The sequence below is a fragment of the Caretta caretta genome, chromosome 14, assembly GCF_965140235.1.
Source record: "Caretta caretta isolate rCarCar2 chromosome 14, rCarCar1.hap1, whole genome shotgun sequence".
NCBI lineage: Eukaryota > Metazoa > Chordata > Testudines > Cheloniidae > Caretta > Caretta caretta.
Window position 1 is genome coordinate 2,393,102 of NC_134219.1, and position 27,926 is coordinate 2,421,027.

Below are 27,926 nucleotides of genomic sequence, written 5' to 3' on the forward strand. Positions count from 1 at the left end.
TGGACTTCTCTGTAAACCTGCAATTGTATAAATGAATATAAAGAGAAATGTCATATCATTATTTTCCCTAAGGCATTTTCTGAGTGTTATGTTCATGGCATACATACAGAGAATTTAGATAAAAATATAAAGTGCTCTTTCTAGAAGGTTGCAGCCTAACACGCTTTATGTCTTAGAATTCAGAATCCTAACACAAGAACCAAAAACAGAGACTCAAGAGGCACACCTCCCACCACCTTGCTCTAGGCTGGCTGTTGCAGACTGACTGCTGAAGACTCTGCTCAATGCTTCTCTGAACAGCCCTCTAGCCTGCAAGTAGGACCAGGAAAACCCCTGAGAATTTAAAGCAATAGTTTATAATTTTAACACAGGTTTCAATGCACCGCATTGGGCAAGTAGACAGACTAGATTTTATAGGATGATGCGGGAGACCTAATTTGGGTGGATCCATAGGATATTTTATATTGGAAATTAATCCTAACTTGTGTACTTAATGTTGGTATATGTGCCCATAGCTTTTTAAAATAAATTGACAGAATACATTATTTTTTTGTGCATGTTGCACTTGCTTATTTTAGTTAGAAATGACATTTTTGTGAATTAATGTACTGAGATGAAGAGAAAAAAAGTGGTCTGTAGCTATCAACTCATAAATGTTTAGGTTTATAATATGCTCGATCCTGTGATTTGAAACTTGTTCTAGTAGTGTTGAAATTTCAGATGTTTTGGTGTGGTCAAAAAAATGTCAATTCTGAAATCTGAAATGGAGTCCTAACTTAAAACTAGAAATTCCATCTGTAAATTTATTGCCACTGACTTGCTGATTGCTTTACTTAGGTTACATGATAAAGCACTGACAATCCCTTTTTAAAATTTTTACTTATGACATAACAAGACTTAGAGTATGTCTACACTGCAATTAGGCACCTGCAGCTGGCCCATGCCAGCTGACTTGGGCTCGCCAGACTCAGGCTGTGGGGCTGTTTAATTGCGATATAGGGTGTATGCATTCAGCCTGAGTTCTGGGACCCTCCCAACTCTCAGGGTCCTAGAGCCTGCATTCCAACTGAGCCTAGACATCAACACTGCAGTTAAACAGCCCCATAGCCTGAGCCCCAATCAGCTGGCAGAGACCAGTTGTGGGTTTTTAATTGCAGTGTAGACATACCTTTGGGTGGAGTGGGGGGTGTAGCTGTCGCTGAAGTTTTCATTCTGAATAGGAATTGCTTTCAGGTTTACTAAAGCAGAAAAAGTGAGGCACCTTGTGGTGATAAAATCTCTGCTGTTTAGTCATGCTCATTTTTATGAATTACATGTAGGGATTTCTGTAGCTGAAAATTACTAGTAGGTACAGTAACTTCAAGTAGTAATGGATTTGCACTAATTTTGGTGGAACTGATTCTTAGTCCCAGAGCCTTCAGATAGTTACAGGCAGTGTTAGATAACTTTTCTTCATCTGCAATTTTATTTTGTTTCAGGGCTTCTATCCCACTTTTATTTCAGAGCTAATTAAGAGGTGAATGCAAAAGCTTTTTAAACAATGTCCCAAATCATCGTTAACAGTATCTGTAAACATAAAAAGGCGAAGAAATGCCGTGCAAAAAAGTTAGGTCCTTTAAGTACCTTCTTCCGGAAACACTTTATAACAAAGTACAATTATTAATTCTCCCCTCGGTTTCTGCTTTCTGTTTTCCTTTTTTCTAATTATTTTGACAACAAATATTTTTTTAATGGAGTTAAATGTTTGAGGGCTGGACAGTCTCGAGGAATCAGAGAATATTGGCTGTCAGGTCTTCGTGTGACCTCACATGCTGCACAGTATACCCAGTTGCAGTGAACAGAGCAAAAAAAAAAAAAAAAAGTACGTAGCTTGAAATATAGAATTAAACTGCTTGAGAAGTTAGTTTTGTCTGTCTTTGCTATTAAAATACCTGACTAAACTGACTAAATTAGTTTAGTTGGCAAATGGCCTGTTGGTTTTGTTGTTTTGCAAGGCTTAGAGTTAATGATAACCCATTGGGGAAATAGTCTGCCTGCAACAAACAGAAAACTTTTACTTTTTTGGGGGCTTAATGCGGGTGCGTGTGTCACACTTTTATTGTAGTACAGAGAGTGGTATGAATGACTCCTGTTAACAATTGATGTTATGCCTGCACTGTACTGTAAAATACAGCCCTTTGATTTCTAGAGGGAGTTGCTTAGCCTGCAAATTCATCTACTGCCTGCAGGAATAGTCCATTGTAGATACTTGCAGCATGATACTCATAGGCATGTTACTGGCTGACATCAGCGAGACTTTGAACAATATCAATAGGCTTCACTGGCACTTGGGTACCCTGTTGATGCATGCATTAACCATACATAAGATATCTAAGAAGATATATAGCTAAACTTGTAATGGTTCTGGGACTGGTTCCTTGCTTGGGGTTTACTACAGTTACAATACATTGTGGTAGTTTGTTTCACAAAAGGGCATGATCTTCATCTGTGTGAAATGGGTTTGTTTGCCATATTCCCCAAAGCGCATATTTTAAATAAAGCTGCTCGTTAAATACTAAAAATTGGGGGAAGGAGCATAGTCTTTGACAAATCCTTTTTCTTGTAGAACTAAGTGGTATCCTGTATATCTCTAATTTCATGCAACTCTCTTGTGTATGACATTCCATAACTGTGTGGCTTTTGGGGAGGGAGGAGGTGGTAGAGAGAGAATCTACATTTATTTAAGACCGGTAGAAGGGTACATTGCAAGGGAGTAAGTAATGATGCCAGGGAGCGGGGAACCAGGCCTGTATGAGTGCCAGGGTGCACACAGGCCCCTCATCCCACAGAATGAGCTGGTACTGTGTCCTTAGTTTTGGTCTCTGTTTTGTTACTCTTCTGATACTTAGAGGCAAGTGTCCTGGATGTCATAAATAGGTCAAGTATCACATATTGGAGCATAAGCTTTTGTGGGTGAATACCCACTTCGTCGGATGCATGTAGTGGACATTTCCAGAGGCAGGTATAAATATGCAAGCAAGAATCAGACTAGGGATAAGGAGGTTAGTTCAATCAGGGAGGATGAGGCCCTCTTCTAGCAGTTGAGGTGTGAAACTGCTTTTGTCATTGGCGAGCCAGTCACAGTCTTTGTTTAATCCTGAGCTGCTGGTGTCAAATTTGAAAATGGACTGAAGCTCAGCAGTTTCTCTTTGAAGTCTGGTCCTGAAGTTTTTTTGCTGCAGGATGGTTGCTGAGCTCTGTGACTTTATCCTTATGCACAATTATTTCAAATTTGGTGACAATATATACCTCCAGACCAGTGGCACCGCTATGGGCACCTGCATGGCCCCATAATATGCCAACATTTTTGTGGCTGACCTGGAACAATGCTTCCTCAGCTCTTGTCCACTCACTCCCCTTCTCTACCTATGCTACATTGATGAGATCTTCATCATCTGGACCTATGGGAAGGAAACCCTGGAAGAATTCCACCACGATTTCAACAGCTTCCACCCACCATCAACCTCAGCCTGGATCAATCCACATGGGAGGTCCGCTTCCTAGACACCACGGTGCAAATAAGTGACGGTCACGTTAACACCACCCTATACCAAAAACCCACCGACTGCTATGCCTACCTGCATGGCTCCAGCTTCCATCCTGGACACACCACATGATCCATTGTCTACAGCCAAGCGCTGAGGTACAACCGCATTTGCTCCAACCCCTCAGATAGAGACCAACACCTACAAGATCTTCACCAAGCATTCTCAAAACTAAGATACTTGCACGAAGAAATAAGGAAACAGATCAACAGAGCCAGATGTGTATCCAGAAGTCTTCTGCTGCAAGACAAGCCCAAGAAAGACACCAACAGAACTCCACTGGCCATCACATATAGTCCTCAGCTAAGACCTCTCCAACGCATCATCAGTGATCTACAACCCATCCTGGACAACGATCCCTCACTTTCACAGGCCTTGGGAGGCAGGCCAGTCCTTGCCCACAGACAACCCACCAACCTGAAGCATATTCTCACCAGCAACTACACACTGCACCATAGTAACTCTAACTCAGGAACCAATACATGCAACAAACTTCGATGCCAGCTCTGCTCACATATCTACATCAGCGACACCATCACAGGACCTAACCAGATCAGCCACACCATCACCGATTCATTCACCTGCACGTCCACCAATGTAATATATGCCATCATGTGCCAGCAATGCCCCTCTGCTATGTACATTGGCCAAACTGGACAATCCCTACGTAAAAGGATAAATGGACACAAATCAGATATTAGGAATGGCAATATACAAAAACCTGTAGGAGAACACTTCAATATCCCTGGACACACAATAGCAGATTTAAAGGTCGCCATCCTGCAGCAAAAAAACTTCAGGACCAGACTTCAAAGAGAAACTGCTGAGCTTCAGTTCATTTTCAAATTTGACACCAGCAGCTCAGGATTAAACAAAGACTGTGACTGGCTCGCCAACGACAAAAGGAGTTTCTCCTCCCTTGGTGATCACACCTCAACTGCTAGAAGAGGGCCTCATCCTCTCTGAACTAACCTCCTTATCCCTAGCCTGATTCTTGCTTGCAGATTTATACCTGCCTCTGGAAATGTCCACTACATGCATCCGACGAAGTGGGTATTCACCCACGAAAGCTTATGCTCCAATACGTCTGTTAGCCTATAAGGTGCACAGGACTCTTTGCCATAAATAGGTCAAGTTACACTGAGGGTGAAGGCAGGATTTATGTACTTGGGAGAGAGGAGTCAGTACTAAATAGCTGACCTTTTCTAGAGTGTTAAAATGGAGAAGCACGCACAGTTCTGAGAACAGAGGATGTTTGGAAGGCCAGTTTCTTATTTGGTGCTTGACAGGAATTACGGTAACTGAGGTAATAACTTGACTGATACTCAGAGGAGATCTTACATGGACAGGAAGCAAGCCTATAGCATTGGGATTAGTGGGTTAAGTTCTTTAACTCTGTGGATGCTGGCATTTATAAATTTGTAATGCTAATTGTAATGCAGTCTGTCTTGGATTGTCACCTAGTGTTTGGAAATACTTTAAATTTAGGATATGTCTATACTGCGGATCTTACAGTGGAACAGCTGTACCTCTGCAACTGAGCTGCTGTAAGGTCTCCGGGTAGCCACTCTATGCTAGCGAGAGAGAGCATCTCCCCCCGACCTAGCACTGTCCACACCAGCGCTTTTGTCGGTGAAACTTTTGTTGATCAGGGGTGTGGTTTTTTCCACACCCCTGACTGACAAAAGTTCGACCGACAAAAGTGCCAGCGTAGACATAGCCTTAGATTTGTTTACAGTTGTGCTTGTCAGCATTTTCTGCACATATTATAGAGGTCAATATTTTAAATAAAGACATGCCAAAAAGACACCAAAAAGCAAACCTTGTTAAAAAAAACAAACAAAACCAAACCTTCTCCAAACCCAAAATAAGCTTCACTCCATTATCCCTCTTCCCTCCCGCCTCTCTCCCAAAAAGCTTAGGAAAACAGGTAACTCCTTGTGCTTAAGTACTTCACGTAAACAAACTTTTGATCAGACTGAGACTTTGTCTACACTGGACTTTAGTTGGTAAAACTTTTGTCGTTCAGGGGTGTGAAACCCCCTCTCCCCCATGAGACCCCCACGACAAAAGTTTTACCAACGAAAAGCACCTGTGTGAACAAGACTTTTTTTCAGTGGGAGAGCTCTCCTGCCAACAAAGCTACCGCTGCTCTTAGGGGGTGGAAGTTTTTTGTTGGCGGGAGAGCTCTCTCCTGCCAACAAGGAGCAGCTATACTGCACACCTTTTAGCGGCATGGCTGTAATGGTACAGCCGTGCTGCTAAAAGATGTCTAGTGTAGACATAGCCTGAGTTGGTTGTAGGCTGTTATTCCCTGCAAGTCATTGGAAACTGCATTTTACATTAGTTTAACTTAAATAAATTTAGTGCTTATGTAAGGTGTTAAACTGATAGCATTAGAAAATGAAATTGTTTTACCACAGAACTGATGCCACAGTGGCATTGAAAATTTCTTGCAAACTCATGTATCTCAACCTGTTTTGCAGCGGCCACTTCTAGGGATGAAGGTAGTTCAGTCTCCATGTTCAATGGTCTGCTGTATCTCTAGGAAGCTGGGCTTGAAGGTGGCTTTATGTCACAAGTAAAAAGGAGTCTGGAGTCCCACTTGTCTCTAGTGGATTGTACTAGTGGATTTCCCAGTGCTCATAAAACCACTGCAGGGGTTCTGTTTTGCATGATTGGCAGCCCCTACTCCGAAGGGACCCAGTATTGTTTCAGAGGGGGAATTAGAGCTTCGTAGGGAAAGCTTACTGTAACCAGTGGTATCAGTCCTCTTTACTGAGCACAAAACATTACCCAAACTATTAAATTAATGATAAAACCCCCTTTTTTTTGTGCACCAAAATATCTGTGATTGTTTATACTGCAGAAGACAAGTCAAAGGTGGATGTAAGACGTGGTGCTGGATTTTGCTCAAGTAATTGCATTATGATCCTACTGTAGTAAATCACTGTAGCTCATTAATATAAGCAAGTCTGCATTAGTCATACACCATCACACTTTTTCTTAGTAAGAATTAACCATCAAGTTATAATTTACTTGAGTGTTAATTAAAAAGCGATTAAGCTGTAATGCTACTTGCCTTCTCAGTGGCATGGTCATCAGACAGTGATGCATGGGAGGCTCTGTGTATCTGGGAGAGATATTATTAACTGACTTGTTTCTGAATAACAAAACACTAAATCTCTCTGGTATCAGGGTGGGAGATGATATTTCCTGCACTTCTACTCTTCCCTTTTCCTTCCTCTATTTACCATTAATTGTCATCGCCTGGATAGTGTATAAAAGGATAAACTTTTTGCTGTAAGTCTTTCTGGTGAAGTGTGTTTTTAGGTGATAATGGCAATCTAGCGTAGTGTAGCGGAGTGTAACATGGGTCTCAAAAGCATAAGATGACATTTTTTCTAGCAGAGACAAGCATGAAACATAGATCCAGTGGTTTTAAGGGCAATAGGTATTATTCTCCTCCTCTAGAATGACCCACCTGCATAACACAGGCTATAGAATTTTATCGAGGGATTCCCATATAAAGATCAGTAATTTTTGCTGAAAAATGTTCCATTCTCTATCCCTAAATGTGTTTTTGGCAATATGGCCGTATTTTTAGTGGCTGTGTGTGCTTTTTGCTCAAGGTGCTCATAACATTCTTCGCTGGAGCTGGCAGGCAGTGTGCAATAGATTTATTTAAACAAAAACAAAAACCCCAGAGCTGCCTTGTACGAAGAAGTGCTTCATTTGCTTTTGCAGTGAATATCACAATTATGCACAATGAATTTTAAATATTAAGTTTTAGAACTGTACTTCCTTTTCTTAGAGCTCAGCATTGTTTGATTACCTTGAAAATATTGTCAAGGTAATTAAACTGTTTTTTTTTAATAATCTTGTAGTAACCGGTTCTCAGCTTGGGAACGATTGTGTCAGCCGAGTCGCTGCTTTTTTGAGGAGTCTTCAGAAAGTAAATGAATTGATGATCAAATAACTCTTTATTACGCGTAGTGCTAGTTGCAAATGAAATATCACATGTATTCTATCTTAATTTAAGGGAATATTTAAAAAGCCTTGCATAGTAAGAAACTCTTGACAAAGGTGTGGAAACAGAAGCAGATCAGCAGTTGATTCAGATTTTTTGACTGTGATGAAATGGTTTAGTTGACATTGTCAGTGATGTATACAAAATTTCACCACTACATTTGCTTGGAACCTGATTGAAGGGAACGTTTTAGAAGAATTCTTTAAACTTTTTTTCTCTGCATGCGTAAAGGGTGAGAAGACTTCTGCCCTTGTCCTTGTATCAAAGGAAAAGGGGACATTCAGTTAAATGTGAGGGTAGCATACGCAATGCTTCAAGATGGAGCTCCATCTCAAATGTATGTGAAAGGTGGAATTGCTGAAAAAGGAGTCACCTGCTAGATGAGCAAGTCTTTCTATAGAGAGCCTAAAACACAGGAGCCATGGCACAAGAGCCAGCAAACAGTGCTGAAACAGCCGAGATCTGTTAGAGGAGAAGGGAGCCAAACCCCTGTTCCTTGGGCGGGGGGGAGGAAGGGTAGGGAAGGTGGAGAAGGAGAGAGAGAGTGAGTGTGTGTGTTGCTTGCTGATTTGTTTTCAGTTTGAAAGTCTGGTGGGGGCAATGTGTTGTGAGAGAAGCAGAGCCTTTGATCACAGCTGAACCTTGATTGGGGGCCCTTGCAAAGGAAATTAAACCCAACAGTAAAAGGTTCTTTAGCTATATAACTTAAAGAGAAAACTGAGAAAGAAGATGTGGGGCCACTAAACACTGAGTATGTGGTGCAGACTAGGTGTTGGGCCATACCTAGACTATCTTTAAACATATACTTTACCTCCATTTTTAATAAGGGTAATGGGGGCCGTGGCATGGTGAATGACCTCAGTTGTGTGCAGAGTCTGAGAACAAATTTTGAAAGAAACTATTTCAGGACATTAATGTTAATTGGGATAAACTACAGCGTGATTTTACAAAAGGTAGATTGTGCTACACCAACCTGATTTTCCTTTGAGAAGCTAATCGATTTTCTAGCAGAAGAAATGCAGTAGATCTAATCTAATTAGAGTTCAGTGAAGTATTTGATGCAGTCCCACATGGGAATTTATTAGAGAAGATGGACATTAATACAAGTATTGAATGGTGGGTAAGAACTGGTTAAAGGGGAGACTACAAAGGATCATAATGAAAGGTGAACTTGCAGGCTGGAGGAACGTTAGTAAAGAAGATCCTCAAGGGTCGGTCTTGGGACCAAGCTTATTTAACATTAATGACCTTGGTGCAAAAAGCGAGTGTGTGCTAATAACAGCTGTGGATGACACAAAGTTGGGAGGTATTGCCAATATGGAGGAGGACTGGAATATCGTACAAGAAGATTTGGATAACCTTGAAAATTGGAGTAATAGAAATCAGATTAAATTTAATAGTTCCAAGTCCAAGGTCATGCACTTACCAGCTAACAAAAATAATTTTTGATCTAATCTGGGGATGTATCAATTGGAAGTGATAGAGGAGGAGAAAGACTTGGGTGTATTAGTTGATCACAGGATGATTCTGAGTTGCCAATGTGATGCAGCTATGTAATGAAATCATAGTATGCATCAGGTGAGGTATTTCCAATAGAGAGCGGGAAGTGTTCTTCCCATTATACAAGTCACTGGTGAGACCTCATCTGATGCTAGGTCCTCTCAGATTAGTCGAGGGTGCTGTCAGCAAGTGTTCTTCATAAGGCCCGTGGGGATCTGGAATGTTTGTCTGCTTCAGTCAAAAATAACCCAAAGTTGCCAGCACTCCACAAGGCCCATTTTTCTTGTCTGCCATTTGGATTAGCAGAGTAAAATGCTAGCCCATTTGTTGGGAGTGTTTTGTATGGAGAGCTGTTTTTTGGTAGAATGGTGAGCTGACTGAAATTGACATTTGATTCGTAATTTTTTAGAATTTGCAGGGTGCTCAGAGACTGTGCCTGGACAGTTTTTTAGGCTCTAAATTGAAATAAAATTGAATTTAAAATACTTTTTCACCCAATGCACCTACGGAACTCATTGTAACACAGTATCATTTGAGGCCAGGAGCCTAGAAGATTAAAAACAAATTAGATATTTATATGAATAATGAGAACATCCAGAGTTAGTCAATATTAAACAAAACAAAAAAACCCTCAAAGAGTTTGGAAAGTGAAATAAATCCATTTGCTTCAAGACATAAGCCAAACTGTAGCTATTGGAGGTTCCCTTTAGAGAGCAGTCTGAAATGGTTTGACATTAGATGGTATCAGAAACAGTTGTATATAATACAGATCCTCATCAACATAAGAATTGTCATATTAGATCAGAGGAGTGGTCTGTCAAGTTCATTCTTCTGTCATTAGCTGTCGTTAGTATCAGCAGCTTCAGAGAGAGGTGCAAGAAAACCTTATAGCAAGATGTTATGGATAATTTGCTCACAGAAACCCATCACTGGGATATTCACGCATGTAAGCTTTTGCATGGTGTACAGATTATTTCTCAATTTCAAAATTTTGTTCGTTTTTTCCCTTTACTACACAATTCCCTTCCATATATTTTCCTCACCATTTACCATGGTATATACTGAGCATTTCCAAGGGTCCTTTAGATCCCCAAAGTTGTTACCGTTCCAGAAGTTCCTAAACATTCTGTGTGTTAAGGTATTTCCCAAGGGAGGGCTGATCCCGTGGAACAAAGTCCCTTATTTAAGTGTTCTAGCCTTCTCATCTTTCAGGATGTTTCCTTTGCTGTAGTGTTAATCAGAACATTTTATTATACAAACATAATATAATTATCACTTATTTATATCAAATCTGATTTCAGTGGTTGGAAACCGTATCAATCACACCTATTCGTATCTCTCTGTTCCTGAGCCCCTTCTAGTTCGAACCGGGGATCACACGTCTTCTGAGGATAATTGCCAGGTTACCCCACTGTGCTTATATTCATCTGTTTTGGCTAACTTTAAATCTGGGATCTGAAGAGTGTCCCAGATTTTTAAACGTGCACTACAAGTATTCAAGGGGTCATTCTCAGTGAGGCATGGGCATGCTCTTAGCATGCATGTTCGTAAGTGGAGTTCAGCAACAAATATATTTGTTCAACTGATCCACATGCATTTAACAATGAATTTGGATTTGACTAGTGTCCCTTATTCTGTCCTAGAATAAAAGCTTAATATATAAGATCTCTCTGAAACCTCTGCCTCTTACTTTAAAGTGTATCATTTCCTAAGGGCTTTTCAACCATGGGGGAATCAACATGAAATGCTGGTAAGGGAGTCTTGATTGTGCTGCTCCACCTATGCCGTAGAAAGCACGACTTAATGCTTATTAATATAACATGGTGATGGCTAACTTGTACTGCATCCCTGATTGCTGCAGTGTTGTTGTTGTTGTTTTTAGCAAGGACATGGCTTGGGATGCAGTCCAGGAACCAGGAGCCAATTTTCCTGCTAATTCTATGCAGCAGAGTCTCTAGGATAGAAGCAGGAATCAGCAGAAGCTGTAGAAATTTTATCCTGACATACTGGGTTTTTTTTGTTTCCTTCCTAGCATGTATAGTCTCTTAGCCATGTGCTCCAGTTTCTAGCTTTCTTTATAAATTATACATTTATATGGCTCCAGCTTTGCGATAAGTTTTTTGCCTGCTGTTCTGAATCTTAATGAGCACCCCAGGGATGTGGAGATGCGGGTGGCTTTGCTTCAGACAGGCAAGGGAATGCTGAACAGTTCTGACGTAAATATAGAGCACCACATTGCCTCTTTTAAAAATCCACTGCATGCATCCGATGAAGTGAGCTGTAGCCCACGAAAGCTTATGCTCAAATAAATTGGTTAGTCTCTAAGGTGACACAAGCACTCCTTTTCTTTTGGCGGATACAGACTAACACGGCTGCTACTTTGAAAATTGCCTCTTTTGTTTCCTTTCACTAATTTAGGTATTGATATGGAGAAGAGAATGTGCAGGTGGGAAGAGCTGCAAAATGTAATTTTTAAGCAGTATTTTTGTCTGACAAAAGCACTTAGTAGCTGGTTTAGTGCTGGTCCTAGGTACTGATAAAGTTAAGATGCTATCAGGTTTGGATTTCATACATTTGCACTGCCCCTTGCGGATATGGAAGCAAGTGTGGTGAATGTGCTGCTTGATCAGTTTTACTTTGTTGCTGTCAAATCAACAGCCTTAGGCGAGACCAAGAAGGGCAAACAAGTGGTTTGTTCCAAACTGAAAACATCACACATCCTCTGTAGGTATAGTACCTCAGTATACTTAAAAGCCTCTTTTTGAGGCTTTAATTTTTTAATTTAGAACACTTTTTATATTAGATGTGAGCTATCCTGAACATACAGAATAGGAAAAACACCCTTTAAAATGTAGTGACACGGCTGTGCTTAATGTAGCACAAAACTGGCATATTTAATGCAAAAATGAAGAGCATTTTTAAGGTTACATATATAAAAATTGGTATTTCTTAACTCTGTGGAGTTCCAATACTAAGACACAGGAATAAAAAACAATACATAGTTTGCTGCTGGAATGTTAATTTCTTGACTTGTTATTTTAATGGGACAAACGTAGGGCTTGTCTACACTGGCAATTAACAGCTCTGCAAGTTTTTACACTCCCCTGAGTGCAGCAATTTGCAGTGCTGTAAAGTGCCAGTGTGAACAGTGTAAAGTTGTAAACAGTGCTGGGACCTACGCCCCTCGGCAACTCTTTAGTGTTGCCAATGTAGACTAGCCCTCAATGTAGACTAGCCCTTAGTCTTTAGTAAGTTTTACAAATTCAATTTCCTTGTCTGTTTTGAAAAAGTGTGGGGGGAAAAGAACAATCAGGAGCTGTGTAGCTTACATAGTTTACGGGTTCTGCATGCTTTACGAGTTGAGCTGAAAGTTCCTCATATTGAAAAATGTGCACTCACTAAATGATATGTGGGGAGAGTGCATCTTAGTGCACACCTGCAGGCTTTCAGAGTAGCAGCCGTGTTAGTCTGTATTCGCAAAAAGAAAAGGAGGACTTGTGGCACCTTAGAGACTAACTAATTTATGTGAGCTACAGCTCACTTCATCGGATGCAGGAAATCAACGTGAGGTAATTTAAATAGCCATGTCTTTTAGTCAAACTAGTTTTTTTCAATTCAAGACATTAGACTTTGTTTCCAAACAGAATATTTGAAAATTCTGGCTTGAACCCTTACCCTTAAAGCACTTAGTCTAGGGACCCAATTCCACAAACAATCAAGCACATGTATAATTTTGTCCATGGAAGTAGGATGGGGGCCTAAATTAAGAGATGACAGCTTGGGAATAGGTGACCAAGGTGGAGACAATATTGATCGTAGAGTTTCTGTGGAGGGTAAAATGCACTTCTTGAAGATTTTGACACTTACATAGTGTCTTAAAGATGGTATCTGCAGAAGTACAGCACCAAGATGGGGCCTTATTTCCGCGGTGAAAGAAGGAAGAGTAATTCCTAATGAACTGCCAGCACTTCCTGCAACAACTCTTTTTCCCTTGGTGATCTCCCATCCAAATACTGGCCAGGCCTGATCCAGGGGAGTGTTGAGATCACTGCCTGAGGTACCTTTTGCTGCACCATGTAATCTGGTTAGCTTGAAAAGTTTTTGGTTTCGTTATATTACAAAATAGAAAGTGCTTTATTTTTTTGAATTTTTTGGTAGCACTTATTGCTTTAAAGGTCTGTAATTCAGTTTTGGTGCAGTTGTTTAGTTAGGTTTATAGGTTCAGTCATGTCAGGTTTCTTGCAAGGAGGCTGTTTTTAAAGGAAGGTGAAATAATGATGAGTGCAACTCTAGGGCCATTATTGTATACATTTTAGTTGTAGCCATGTTGGTCCCAGGATATTAAAGAGACAAAGTGGGTGAGGTAATATCTCTTATTGGACCAATTTCTGTTGTTCTTCACCAAACAAGGAGCCTCCACTGGAGAAGTAGATAGCATTATGGAACTGGTCACCTGGATACCCAGAGAGAACCTGCTTCAATACAGAAATTGAACCTCCTTTGACTGCACACCTCCAGTTGTCACCTCCCACTCTGCACTGGAACCCATACAGGGTATCCTCAAACAGCTACAACGAATACTGAAAAAAAAATCTTTCCTGAACCTGCATTTCTTTCCTTCAAACACTCCTTCCCTTCTCCCCCCGACCTCCCCAAGTTCATCAGATGCAAGCGCCCCATAGACCAGGACACCAATGGAAAGGGACGATACCGAGTTGCGAGGGATTGCAAGTGCTTTGGAGGATAGGATTAAAATTCAAAATGATCTGGACAAACTGGAGAAATGGTCTGAATAGGATGAAATTCAATCAGAACAAATGCAAAGTACTCTACTTAGGAAGGAACAATCAGTTGCACACATACAAAATGGGAAATGACTGCCTAGGAAGGAGAACTATGGAAAGGGATCTGGGGGTCTTAGTGGACCACAAGCTAAATATGAGTCAACAGTGTAACGCTGTTGCAAAACATCATTCTGGGATGTATTAGCAGGAGTGTTGTAAGCACGATTCGAGAAGTAATTCTTCTGCTCTACTTCACGCTGATTAGGCCTCAACTGGAGTATTGTGTCCAATTCTGGGCACCACATTTCAGGAAGGATGTGGACAAATTGGAGGAAGTCCAGAGAAGAGTGACAAAAATGGTTAAAGGTCTAGAAAACATGACCTCTGAGGAAAGATTGAAAAAAATGGGTTTGTTTAGTTTGGAAAAGAGAAGACTGAGAGGGGACATAAGTTTTCAAGTATGTAAAAGATTGTTACAAGGAGGAGGGAGAAAAATTGTTTTTCTTAACCTCTGAGGGTAGGCAACAATGGGCTTAAATTGCTGCAAGGGAGGTTTAGGTTGAACATTACAAAAAACTTCCTGACTGTCAGGGTGGTTAAGCACTGGAATAAATTGCCTAGGGAGGTTGTGGAATCTTCATCATTGGAGATGTTTAAGAACAGGTTAGACTAACACCTGTCAGGAATGGTCTAGATAATACTTAGTCTTGTGATGAGGTGGGGGACAGGACTAGATGACCTGTCAAGGTCCCTTCCAGTCCTAAGATTCTTTGATTCTAAAGTGGCACCAGACCTGCAGACATATCTCCACCACTACAATGATCAATGCTCCCACAACACACCTTTCAATGGATCCCTCACATGTCTATCACAACATGTGGTATACCTCATCCAGTGCACTAAATACCCCAGTAAGAACTATGTGGGTGAAACCAGACAACCACTACATTCTCAAATGATAAGACAAAAACACCCTGTCAACTGTGGGTGAACGCTTTTCACAAAGCAATCACTCTATATCTGATCTATCAGTCCTTATCCTCAAAGGAAGCCTGCACAACACTTTCAAAAGATGATCCAGGGAGCCTGAATTCATTTCTCTGATAGACATCAGAAATCATAGACTGATCAGTGACATTGGTTTTATGGCTTATTACAACAACCAATAACCAACTGACTCCTTCCTTTTGTCCTATGACTGCAGAGGTGTTAACGGGCCATTCTACCTTTAATGGTCCCTTAGAATGTATGCTAACTACTCCTGTTAAACAACCTGTTCTACCTTGCAATTAGCTGTTGCACTTGGAGTACCTTTCCAAGACCTGAAGAAGAGCTCTGTGTGGCTCCAACGCTTGTCTCTTTTATCAACAGAAGTTGGTCCAATAAAAGATATTACTTTACCCACCATGTGTCTCTAGGAATATTAGTCATAGGTAGCAGCATAAGGGTTAATATTGTCATAAAAGTTCCATTAAGGTTATCAAATTTATTTGAGAACTTGTCAGATGTGGTGGAGTCTTAAAGATGAACTGTAAAATTTTAAAAAAATAATTAAAAATTCCAAGTCCTTCCCAGAATATGTATTCTAGAGTTCTGGGGGCTTCCCTCTCTCCCCACTCTCCAAAAGCTGGAGACAAACTCCTAAAGAGTAAAGATTGCAGTTCTGTTATAGGTAATATCCCCAACTCTGCTCCTGAAAGGTTTAATATTTTTTAAAAAACAAGTTTTTCATTTTTATGTTTCACTTGGGGAAAAAAAAGGTACATTCACATCATACACCCCCTTTTTAAGGAGAGCACTTTAAGTGTACCTCAGATTGCCAACACACATTAAAGGTCTTAAAAAAAACCCAACCAAACAAAAACCACACCTTCTAGGCCACTGATTTTTTTTTTTTTTAAATTTTGTGTGTGTGTGTCTATTGCTTGAGTGGTCACTTAAGGCAAGGTTTACTGTATTCTGTTATTGATCTGGAATCTTGAATAGTGTGTTCACATTACTTTTTAATAAAGCATTTCAGTTAGACATTGACTAATCCAGGATGCTTGGCAGAAATCTATTGGCATCTGATCTGCATAATGTACAGCAGTATGGGCCCTGGAAATGAAGAAATCTTAGCAATGTAAGACTTAAGTACAGCTTTATTAAATCTCTTCTGAGAACTGGAGTGAACCTGTTGGATGTTTGTGAGAATTCAGTGAGATTGCAGATTAACAAAGTAAGAATTAACGCCGTTCTGCTGGAACAAAAAGAGAACTTTCATAGCTTTCTTATCTCCAATTTTTCTTCCCACTCTTAACAGAATGCTTAAACTGTTGCTTGTTAAGGATGGATTAACAAAGCTGAACTTGAACTCTTTCTGAGAGTTATAAGGTAGCACTGAGAATTACAGCATCGGTAATAAGTGGTGAATTTTTGCACTAAGCATTATTATTTTCTCTTGTTTCTAGATGAAGACTGTTAGTGTGGCCTTAGTTTTGTGCTTAAACGTAGGTGTTGACCCTCCTGATGTGGTGAAGACAACTCCCTGTGCGCGTCTGGAGTGCTGGATAGGTAAGCTGACTGAATATCTTTGGCAACAGTTTGGAAATGTTGCTTTGTCTCACTAATGCTCAGGTGTGTGAGCTCATTGCAGCCCCACCAGCATGTGTTTCCTGAGCTAAAGGTAGGTTCAACAAAAGAAAATCTGACATCTGATTTGAATATGTTGGTGTAAATAAGACCTTGTCTACACTACACAATTACAGGTTTAGAGTAGCAGCCATGTTAGTCCGTATCCGCAAAAAGAACAGGAGTACTTGTGGCACCTTAGAGACTAACAAATTTATTAGAGCATAAGCTTTTGTGGGCTACAGCCCACTTCATCAGGAGCATAGAATGGAACATTATAGTAAGAAGATTTTATTTACACACATATATATACACACACACACACAGAGAAGGTGGAAGTTGCCATACAAACTGTAAGAGGCTAATTAATTAATTAGGTCAACATAAGCTGCCTTGTGACAACCTAGCTGTGGAAGTATCTTTACTTAAGTTTGGCTCCTGCCAATGTAAGTGCCTTTCTATGCTGATTTAGTAACACCACTTTCCTGAGCGGCATAGAGTTATATTCGGTGTAATTAGGTCGACAGTGTCAGTGTAGACACTGCGTTACTTACATGGACTGTAAATGGCCTCCTTGAGCCATCCCATAATGCCCCACACTGGCAATACAGTCGACACAGGTGTGTCTGATAAGGATGCGCGCTGCCAACACAAGGAGCCAAGTGTGCGCGCACACAAGCGATTTAATAACTGTGGTGGCTGTATGCTGACATAAGTTATGAGGACATAATTTGGTAGTGTAAAGATGGCTTTAGGCAATTATTTCCCCAACAGTAAGTGCTGTGGTATGCACTACTTCCTGGTTTATTCCAAAATGCAACATGTGGAGGAAAAAGATGATTCTGTTAGCTGTTTATTTTTTTTAGGTTTACAAAGTGCCTAAGTAAAGCACTAGATGGTTACATTTTAAAAAGACCATGTCCTAAAAAACTCTTTGGCTATTTTGGATTGGGGGCATGAATTTAGAAGATAAGGTGTTGTACTTAAAGTACCGCACAGGATCTTTTCAGGGGGAATAAGGCAAAATGCCACATTTATTGGTAATACATGTATCAATCAACACTGTATCATATGCATATGATATATATTACACTCATATACGTTCTTAAAAGACTGCTTACGTTTAAACATTTTCTAGTAGACCCAACCTCCTACTGGGGCTAAAATAGCACTGCTTATCCTCTTCACTCTTATTTACCAATACTTCTTTTCCTGGAGCGAGAAATTTAATTCTCCTCCCTTCTTCCTCATGCCAGCACTCTACGACTGGGGGAGTGAGACAGCTACATCTTCTCCTCTCTTTACCCGGGCTTCAGCCACTGGGGTCGTGCACACCTTTAATGATCACTTTTTAATACTTTTCAATGTTTATGATCACTTTTCCATACTACTTAATACTTTTCCATTACTCAGTATCAAAGTTAGTTTCATTACTCAATAAATGCTCATGGTACCTTTCCCTCTTTCGCAATTCTCCACCAAAATTTTGTACTTAAAGTACCGCACAGGATCTTTTCAGGGGGAATAAGGGAAAACGCCACATTTATTGGTAATACATGTATCAATCAAACATTTATCATATGCATATGATATATATCAGCGGGTCTCAAAGCTGGTCCGCCACTTATTCAGAGAAAGCCCTGGCAGGCCGGACCGGTTTGTTTACCTGCCGCGTCCGCAGGTTCGGCCAATTGCGGCTCCCACTGGCTGCGGTTTGCCGCTCCAGGCCAATGGGGGCTGCGTGAAGGGCAGCCAGCATGTCCCTTGGCCCGTGCCGCTTCCCGCAGCCCCCATTGACCTGGAGCGGTGAACCGCGGCCAGTGGGAGCTGCGATCGGCCGAACCTGCGGACGCGGCAGGTAAACAAACCGGTCCGGCCTGCCAGGGCTTTCTCTGAATAAGTGGTGGACCAGCTTTGAGAACCGCTGATATATATTACACTCATACACTCAAATACACACACAAGCATACTCCGTCTTGTTGTTGTTACCAACTAGTTGCTCCCCTTAACTTCACTGGCCAGGTGAGTTAGATGGGGTGAGGGTGGAGCCGGGCTTCTGCCGATCCGGATCGATGCTCCAATGTTGACAAGACGAGACCCAGAGTCATCTGCAGACACCTCACATTTATAGCAGCTTCCCTCTCATGCAAATCTGTCCCAGATTCAAAATCTGGGTCTGTGTCCATTGGTCCTTTGTGCTGCTTCCCTCTGGGTGTTGTCCCAATGCTGCAGAGAGGGTGTTCCCAAAAGAAGGTGCTTGCTTCTAACACCCAAGGCCGTCAGTATGTCTGATCTTCTTTAGTGAGCCCACTTGACAAGTTTTATTGTTCTTGGGCCTGGCTTCCATCCCCTCTCCAACTGTTGCAGCTCTCTGAAGGTGCCTGCCTTCCATGCCTTTCTCATTCACATGTCATTCATTCAACAGGGCTATTGATTACAAAGTGCGGGGGAGATTTTATTCTACTCTAGCAAAAAGACATTTTTCTTCTACCTTTAATTATACTATTTTAGGGGCTATAACGTTATATCAAGGTTCAATACAAAGTTTCTATATAAGGATCTGATACAAACTTCCTATATCAAAGGACTCGATAGAAAGTTGTATGAAAATAGAGGTTATATGTGGATAGGTTTAATACAAGGTTATATGAAGAGACATAATACCAAGTCATATGAAAGTTATGTGAAGATGCTTAATGCAGAGATTTATCTGCAAAGGATCCTTCCCAGAAACCATCCTGCTGACAGCCCTTACTCTTATGACTGTGTGCTTCGTTACTGTGGTGGTGGATACCTGTCTCTGGCCTTTTAATGGAAAATGGGGATTTCCCCCATGTTTTGGGGCAAAAGTTAGATTGCTGTCAAATTCGTCTCGTGCTAATGATGTTGGGATGTGAAGTATTTCTCATGTGCAAGCTGTCTTAACAGCTGTGTGTTTTTTAACTGGAAGTCAAAAATGTCTAGCCTCATCAGTAAATGAAACCAAAAGGCATGGCATCTAGAACTTGGAATCTTGGGGCTTACAACAGACTGAAGCAAATTCTCCATTGTACAGAGTTCCTGGTTTTCAAAATTGGCTTTCTCTTGTTTCCACCCTCACTGAAACTGGTATTCAACTTTTCTTACCAAAGATGTCAAAAATGCTGAAGATGTTAAAGTAGTTAAAAAGCACTGAACATGCACCCACAAATGTATTCCAATGCACCAGATGTATTTGCTGGAATGAGCAGTTTGTAGCATTAATTTCTTGAGTGAAATATGAAACTCATCAAAAACTAAATTGGGTGGGGACAGGACAAAATGAACAATCAGGACTCCTCCAAATATGATGATTAGTGATTGACAACCGCAAGAAAAATTGAGTACAGTTCTTTTGTTTTAATTTAAAATATATAAAAGTGCCTTTTACACTTTTACATAAAAGTCCCATAAAACCTTTACTGCAATGTTGTTTTGAGATAACAAAAGCATGGATTATGGTAACAACTCCTTGTTATGAAAGAATCCTTCATAATATTTTGGCTAGCTGCCGGTGGAGGGGGGAGAGCCATCCTGGGTAGTGCTGTTATAGTGTCATTTAACAGGAGTTAGGATTGAATTTAGAGTCCTATCTTGTGAACTCTAGTAGTAGATGGCCGGCACACTCAATCAAAAAGTCAGATGCAGTTCTTATCATGCCTCCTGGATACTTCCCTGAAACGATCAGAATTACTTTGGTCTTTGCCATCTAGCCTTCATTCAGAACCTCCTAATGTCAACCAGACATCAGGGAAGTCATTGAGAGCTAAGTGTCATCATCATCAGGTACCTTATCCCATGCTTCTTCACTAACCCTTCCACAAGCCCAGTGTACACATTGCACAGGAAGGGAGACAAACTAGAACCTCGGATGAGCAAATGCCCCAAACTACCCTCTGGAAATTCTGCTTGAGGACAAACTGAGCCATCCAAGAGGAGCACTACCCACTTGTGATGTGGTCTGCTAGCAAGTCAACGCCAGCTGATGATTGATGGTGTCCACATTGTGTTTGCATGTTGTAGTCCATAGTGCTGCTGAAACTTCAGAGTTAAAATTATAGCATTAAAGCTTAGAGGCTTATTGACAAAATACGACATTTTAAGGGCTGTACTATAACTGCCAAGGCCCACTGCTTTGAATGTGCTTGTGAATTGTTTTGTAAGACGATTCTGTGGACTAACCCTTGCTGCTGTGGCAGTCTTATCCAGACACCTTTGGTGCTTAGCTAATAAATTAAAAAACATGGAGTCTAAAGAGTGATTAGGTAATTCTTCCTTCCCTTTGCCTTTCCTTGAATCTGTCCCATGTATCTCCCTGGAATGAGAGTTGAAGGAAGTATGCAGTTATGAATTCTAGCAAGGTGAGGGACTGGTGTGCATATCTCTGTTAATTTGCCCTCAATGAGCAGAGAAACATGGCTGAACTTGTTTCCTATTTGTCTTCATGAAAACGAAGATTCGGCTTCTACTCCAGGTAATACACACTGTTTCCATAATGCTTCCTTTGCTTTTTAGAGGAATGACACCTGTCCTTTCTTGTTTTGTTTTGTTTTATGGTCAGACATTAAATGCCACTACAGTAATGAAGAAAATGCCATCCTAGAAGATGCATGCCCTGTAGCATGCAAAGAAAAATCTCTGTTTAAAAGTGCTATAAATGAGCTGAATGCTGAACAGGGGGAGATGTAATTCTGCAGAAATCTCTTTTTATATATACCACCGAATAGAAGTTGTGCATCAAAGCAAGGCAGGAATATGTAGAGAGGTTTGTCAGGGCCTTTGTTTGGAAATGCAATAACTATAAAGCTGTGCTCGATATACATAAAGAAATGCCCATTTTCGTCCATTTATTTAAAATGTCAGAGCATGTGTCTGTAAAAGTCACAAGAAAATGAAAGTGTTTCTGCATGAGCTCTTTGTCCCTCCTCCCTGCCAAAAATGCTGCAGCCATTGGGACCGCCATGCAAACTGTAAAATTATAATTGCTACAGCCTTTACCAGCTTCAGTTGTTGGTCTTATTTTGTAACTAAATGGAAAGATTACTGCCTCTTCCCTATCTCAGTAAAGAGAAAATATAATATATTGACTTATTCCTGTATAATAAAATCAATAACTAAAATTATAAAGAGGTTCTCTTCATCTCTCCACAAATGCCACTCCCTGTGCACATTGCCATCTAATTAGTCAAATTCTGCCAAGGCTATCGCTATTTTCAAGCGTTAGTATGAGGTTTGATAATGTCAGTCCTGTTGTTCAGCATGAAGTCCTCCAGAAGGCACAGGTTAGCCCATAGTGGGTGAGTAAACTTTTTAAAAAGTTACTTATTGAATGTGCCTAGTCTCCCTGGTGTCCAACCTCTGATTATTAACCCCTTTGTTGGCTGGTTTTATAGAGTGGCACCAAGTTCATTATTTTTGTACAAGGCTGTGAAAGGACCTCATTAAAAATGCTGGTAACCCCTGAGGCATTCCAAAGCCCACAGTACACATGGCTTCACTAGGTGAAACTAAAGTATTGTTCATTAGGCCTTTTATGCATTTTCATAAATTCAGCTTGAACTGTTAAGTAATCCGGTATGATTGCCAGTGTGTTTTGTTTTTTAATCAAAGGGGTACTGTGGTAGCACATTTGTATAGTTAACCTGCTATCAGTATTTCTTTGATGAAGTCTGAGGGGTTTTTGAAGATTTATTATTCACCAGTCCCAAAGGGCTTGTGGTTGAAATTTGGCTTAAATGACAATAGGCTGAGTGCAGCTTTTCCACAGTTTGCTTGTTTTCAGAATAGTGGAGAAAATACATTGTTGCAGTTTAAAATAGAGGTTTTTTTACCTAGAGACTATATTGGTGACTGTTGGAACTGCAGGATCATTCGTGCAGAGTGCCCTGCTTTTGCATTAAAGGAGCTTTTGCATTAAAGGACTGATCTTCCCCAAAGAAATAAATTGGCTAAACTTTCATTAATTTCTGAATAGGGGCCTATCAAATTCAAGGTCCATTTTGGTCAATTTCGTGGTCATAGGATTTTAAAAAATCATAAATTTCATGATTTCAGCTATTTAAATCTGAAATTTCACAGTGTTATAATTGCAGGGGTCCTGACCCAGGAAGGAGTTGTGGGGGAGAGGGTCCACGAGGTTATTGTAGGAGGGGTTGCGGTACGGCCACCCTTACTTCTGCGCTGCTGCTGGTCAGGTGCTGCCTTCAGAGCTGGGCAACTGGAACGCAGTGGCTGCTGGCGGGGAGCCCAGCTCTGAAGGCAGAGCCGCCGCCAGCAGCAGCATCACAGAAGTAAGGGTGGCCTGGTATGGTGCTGTCTGCAGAGCTGGGCCCTCAGTCAGCAGCCGCCACTCTCCGTCCGCCCCGCTCTGAAGGCAGCAGTGCAGAAGTAAGAGTGGCATCGTATGGTGTTGCCACCCTTACTTCTGCGCTGCTGCTGACAGGGTGCTGCCTGCAGAGCTGGGCACCTCGCCAGCAGCCGTCGCTCTGCAGCTGCCCAGCTCTGAAGTCAACACAGAAGCAATACCATGACTCCCCTAAAATAATCTTGTGACACCCCCCGCAACTCCCTTTTGGGTCAGAAGTCCAATTAGAGAAATGCTAGTCTCCCCCATGAAATCTGTATAGTCTAGGGTAAAAGCACACAAAAGCTAGATTTCATGGTGGGAGACCAGATTTTTACATATTTTTCTTGGCCGTGAATTTGGTAGGGCCCTATTTGTGAAGCAAGGCCTGACCTAGAATTTATTTAGATAGCTCTTCTTGGATAAAACTGAATGGGAAAGCCCATGGATTTTCTTCTCTTTGCATCTCTTCTAAAATCTCAGTGCTTGCAAAAGGATTAATGATTCATCTCCCAAAATGCCTAAGAAATAAACCTTTTTATGAAGAAAAAAACGGTATATTTAAACGTTAGTGTTGATTTTTGGTATATACAGCTACCCTGCTGCCCACCTTGGCAACTGTTTGTGTACACTGTTGACATCTGCCTGGCAATAGCCAGAAAGAGCTTTGAGCAGCTAGAGTCCTGCCTGCTATTTGACCTTGACATCTTGGCCAAGTATTATTTGAAGTGGTGACAGAACCTAAATGTGCTTTCCATCTCACTAGCAGATTAGCTTATTTACAGCTACAGATCCTTCTGAACAATCAGCCAATCATTTTTGAACTGTACCCTACTTATTTGGGGATGAAGCCTGACTGCTCTCTGTCCTTTCAATAACACAACGAGAAGATGTGCTAAAATCCAGTTGAGATTCGCATTGCTCCGTGGGCTTGCCAGCTACTCCTGGGGCTTCAGTGCTGCACCCTTATAGATATCTACCAATATCCTCATTATTGCACCTGTTGAATACTGTGCCGCAGTCTGGGGCTCCAGTAGTCATTGTGGCTGGTTGGACTCGATCAACCCTGCCCTTTGTATCCTTACTTTTGCGATGTGGACAGTTCCAGTCTCCTACCTTCCACTCATGGCTAGCATTGCTCCCCCTGGTGGTTAAATGTGAAGGCAGAGCCCTGGCCACATTATTGTGTGCAGGCAATTGTTCAAACAGCTTACTTCACAATTTCATCTCAAAGCCATATCGAAAACACTGGGGCTGACGTCAGATGCCCTTTTACTGAAATAGTTGAGCCTCTCAAATGTTACGAATTACACCTGAGAGGACACGCACACAAATGCTGCGTATTACACCTGGTAGGACACGCACAGTTCGAATCTAGGCTGAGGCACATAAACAAAGTCCACAACTGCAGAGTTCCCAAAAGACACTAAGTTTATTACGCTCGAGCGTGGTGCCCCCCTGCTAGCCAGGAGGGGACCCTAAATACAGATTATACAAAGGTTATATACTTTTTAGCAAAGCATGTTGCCCTCGTGCATTGGAAACCTTAGCCAATAAACAAACCCTTGTCTTATCTACCACCTATCCCTGCTTGGTGCGTTCCTCGTGCTCTACCAGTATGTTAATTACACAGCATGGTCCTAAAGCCATGCATCAGTAACCTTTATTATCAGGATGGGAGGCCTCACATCAAGTCCAAGAGACAGGGAGTTAGAGACTGACAAAAACCAGATACTGGGAGTCAAGGCAGGCTGGAGACAAGGAGGAGGATTTTCACAGGGATTCAGTATCTAAGGATCACTCCTCCTGGTGTATGATGTGCTGGCATTTAAACAATGGTGGGCCCCAAACCAAAATGGAGTCACGTGCTAACTTTTCCTTAACACAAATGGTATGTTGAACGCAACCTTCTAGGGAACAATGGCAACAAGTGATATGGGACTATATTTTGGATCTATGGCACATTTCTTGGCAGATAGACAACTCAGATCTGCGTCTCCTTGTCTCTCTAGATCAGATTGTGTATGCCCCTCAGAACAATCATATGAATCGGAAGATCCTTCTTGTTATAACAGGAGATGTTGTAATTGCAGGTGGTTTAACTTACATCTTTACTGGTGGGGCTTCCTGAGCTCCCCATCCTTCCCCTGGGGAGCTCAAGAACAAACAGTGTGCCATCTGGTTATGGATTGCTCGACCATCTTGTTGGTGGAGGGTGCACTTGATGTCCACAGATGCTGCTGCTGTGATAGGGGCTATGTCACTTTCTTAACATCTAGTTAGTTGTTTTTGCTGTTAGAAGCCATATGCCAGAAAAAGCTTTTGTTCTGGTAAGAAAATCTCAGTAACCATAAAAAAAAAAACCTTTAGCTTCCCCCATACTTTATAAAGTGGTGTTATGAAATTCTGGTGCTGGAGGTATGCAATGGAGTATTTATGCTAAAGAAAACACTAATATGACTTCATCAGTTTTATGAACCTTGCTTTTTGAATCAACAAGATTCTACATTAAACTGGCCAGTACTAGCTTCTAGATTCTTGATACTCATTGTGGCCAGTTACACGGCCATGGGCTTTGAGTAAAGCAGATAAACAGCAGCTGAAATTGCCAAGTATATTGGAACAGTGACTTTCCAGTGTCTAGGGAGATGAACTTTGTGTTCAAAAGTATAAAAAGCTTTAAAAAGGAGTTAACCAAATCTCTGTTAATAAACCTTTTCTGAGTATTAATATAAAATCTAGGTCCTCTCACTGCCATTGTTCCCCTCCCTTACCCCCAAGATTGGTGTATTTTTTGTTGTTGGCTCTTATTTAATATTCAAAGATTTAATATTTAAAAACCTAAAGTTACACCTCACATTTTTCCTAAGAAGATTTTGACTTCCCACTTTGAGGAAAAAATGTTCTTATTGCAAGTTATTGCAGACAGTGCTGCTCTTCAATTCTGTATAACAGTAGATAAACCTGGGGTCAATTCCTATGGATACTGCCCTTAGGTAACTATGGTGAAAAACTTTGTGAATGAATTTGAAACTGATGGTTTTACCTTTAAAATAAATATCTTGAATCATGAAAGAAGCCTGTCTTAGACTATCATGAAAATATTTTATTACATGCACTAGCCAGGAGGCTGAAAGTGAGGAAAACTTTATTCTCTCTCTCAAAAAGGTTGTAGACCAGGGGTAGGCAACTTATGGCACGTGTGCCGAAGGCAGCATGCGAGCTGATTTTCAGTGGCACTCACTGCCCGAGTCCCAGGGGCTATGCTGCTGGCCTGGATTACCGGCCGCCGGCCCCCTGCCAACTGGGGTTCTGTCCACCGGCCCCGCTCAGCCTGCTGCCGGCCCCAGGTCCCGGCCACCAGTCCAGGGGACTCTGCTGCCAGCCTGGAGTCCTGGCCGCCGACCTGGGGCTCTGCAGCTGCCCCCAGCTGTGGCCCACTGGCCCCAGCCTGGGGCAGTGAGGGGTGCAGACAGGGGAAAGAGGGGGCACAGTTCACACCCACCTTAAAAATTGTTCCAGCGCCACTGTACTGGGATATTTTTAAGTCCTGATTTGCTGCTTACATCACGATCATGCCACATGGACCAGCTCGCTGCGTTGGACGTTGAGATTAGAATGTACATGCAGGAACTGGCATCGGGATTTTCTGACAGATTTCCAGATTTCCAACGATTTGGCCCAATGCTTTCTTTTCTAATTAAACCTGAAAAGTTCAAAGAAAGCGACTTGGATTTGTCTGTATTGCAGTGGATGGGTGTTGAAGATTTCAAAATGCAGCCCGTTCAGTTAAAAAGCTCAGAATTGTGGGCATCAAAGTCTGTTCTGACCTGCTGGAGGTCTATGCCAGTGAAATTTAACTGTTCGAAGAAAATTGCGTTTGCAATGCTTTCAGCATTTGGATCTACATACCTGTGTGAACAGGTATTTTCACACATGAAATCTGTCCTCTGTCCCTCTCGGAGCCGGTTAACAACTGATCACTCAGAATCCTGTGTGCAGCTTACAGTATCCAAATAGGTGCCAGACATTGGAAAACTCAGCAAGGGCAAGGATCACACTAAACTGATAAGATCTGCATTTTAATTTAATTTTAAATGAAGCTTCTTAAACATTTTAAAAACCTTATTTACTTTACATACAACAATAGTTTAGTTATATATTATAGACTTATAGAAAGATACCTTCTAAAACCATTAAAATGTATTACTGGCATGCGAAACCTTAAATTAGAGTGAATAAATGAAGACTCAGCACACCACTTCTGAAAGGTTGTAGACCATACTTCTGCACAAATAGTGACTACCCAGACCATTAATTTTGTCATCTGAGTTCATATTGAACTTGACAGAAACCTAGCCTGGAGTAAGTGAAGTTGGGTTATGGAGTCAAATACTCATTGAAATGGATTTTTATTTATTTATTTATTTTTGCCTTGTGTAAAAGCAGGCAATTTAGTAGTGATCAAAAATACTCATTTATGTTTTCTATTTCTAGATCCTCTGTCAATGGGTCCTCAAAAAGCTCTGGAAACCATTGGTGCAAATTTACAAAAGCAGTATGAAAACTGGCAGCCCAGGGTAAGTGCGTGTATTTGTTCTTGACTTTCCCCACAGTACCTGTCCCTGCATACCCGATACTATTATGGTATAAACTGGCTTAGGTTAAAAAGGAAGTTATGCATCTATTATATAACTTAGTGATCTCGCAGCCTCCATTGCTTGCCTGCCCATGCTCGTGGATAGATGCTTGCAGGCTCTCAAACTCAGTTAGCTTTATGCTTCATGTCGCTCCTGGCAGTGGTTCCCAAACTTGTTCAGCCACTAGGGCAGGGAAAGCCTCTGGCGGGCCAGGCCGGTTTGTTTACCTGCCGCGGCCGCAGGTTTGGCTGATCGTGGCTCCCAGTGGCCGCGGTTCGCTGCTCCAGGCCAATGGGAGCTGCTGAAAGCGGCAGCCAGTATGTCCCTCAGCCCGCGCTGCTTCCAGCAGCTCCCATTGGCCTGGAGCAGCGAACCGCAGTCGTGATCGGCCGAACCTGTGGAAACGGCTGGTAAACA

The 27,926-nt window shown here is 41.5% G+C and overlaps 1 protein-coding gene across 3 annotated transcripts in view; it reads left to right on the top strand.

The window, feature by feature from the left end:
• RPTOR (regulatory associated protein of MTOR complex 1) overlaps positions 1-27,926 on the top strand; it is a 314,905-nt gene that overhangs the window by 24,395 nt on the left and 262,584 nt on the right. For all 3 annotated transcript variants that reach the window (XM_048818846.2, XM_048818851.2, XM_048818847.2), the window contains exons 2-3: positions 16,349-16,451; positions 27,367-27,449. In XM_048818846.2, coding sequence (XP_048674803.1) covers positions 16,349-16,451; positions 27,367-27,449 — 186 coding nt within the window. The remainder of the gene's footprint in view (positions 1-16,348; positions 16,452-27,366; positions 27,450-27,926) is intronic.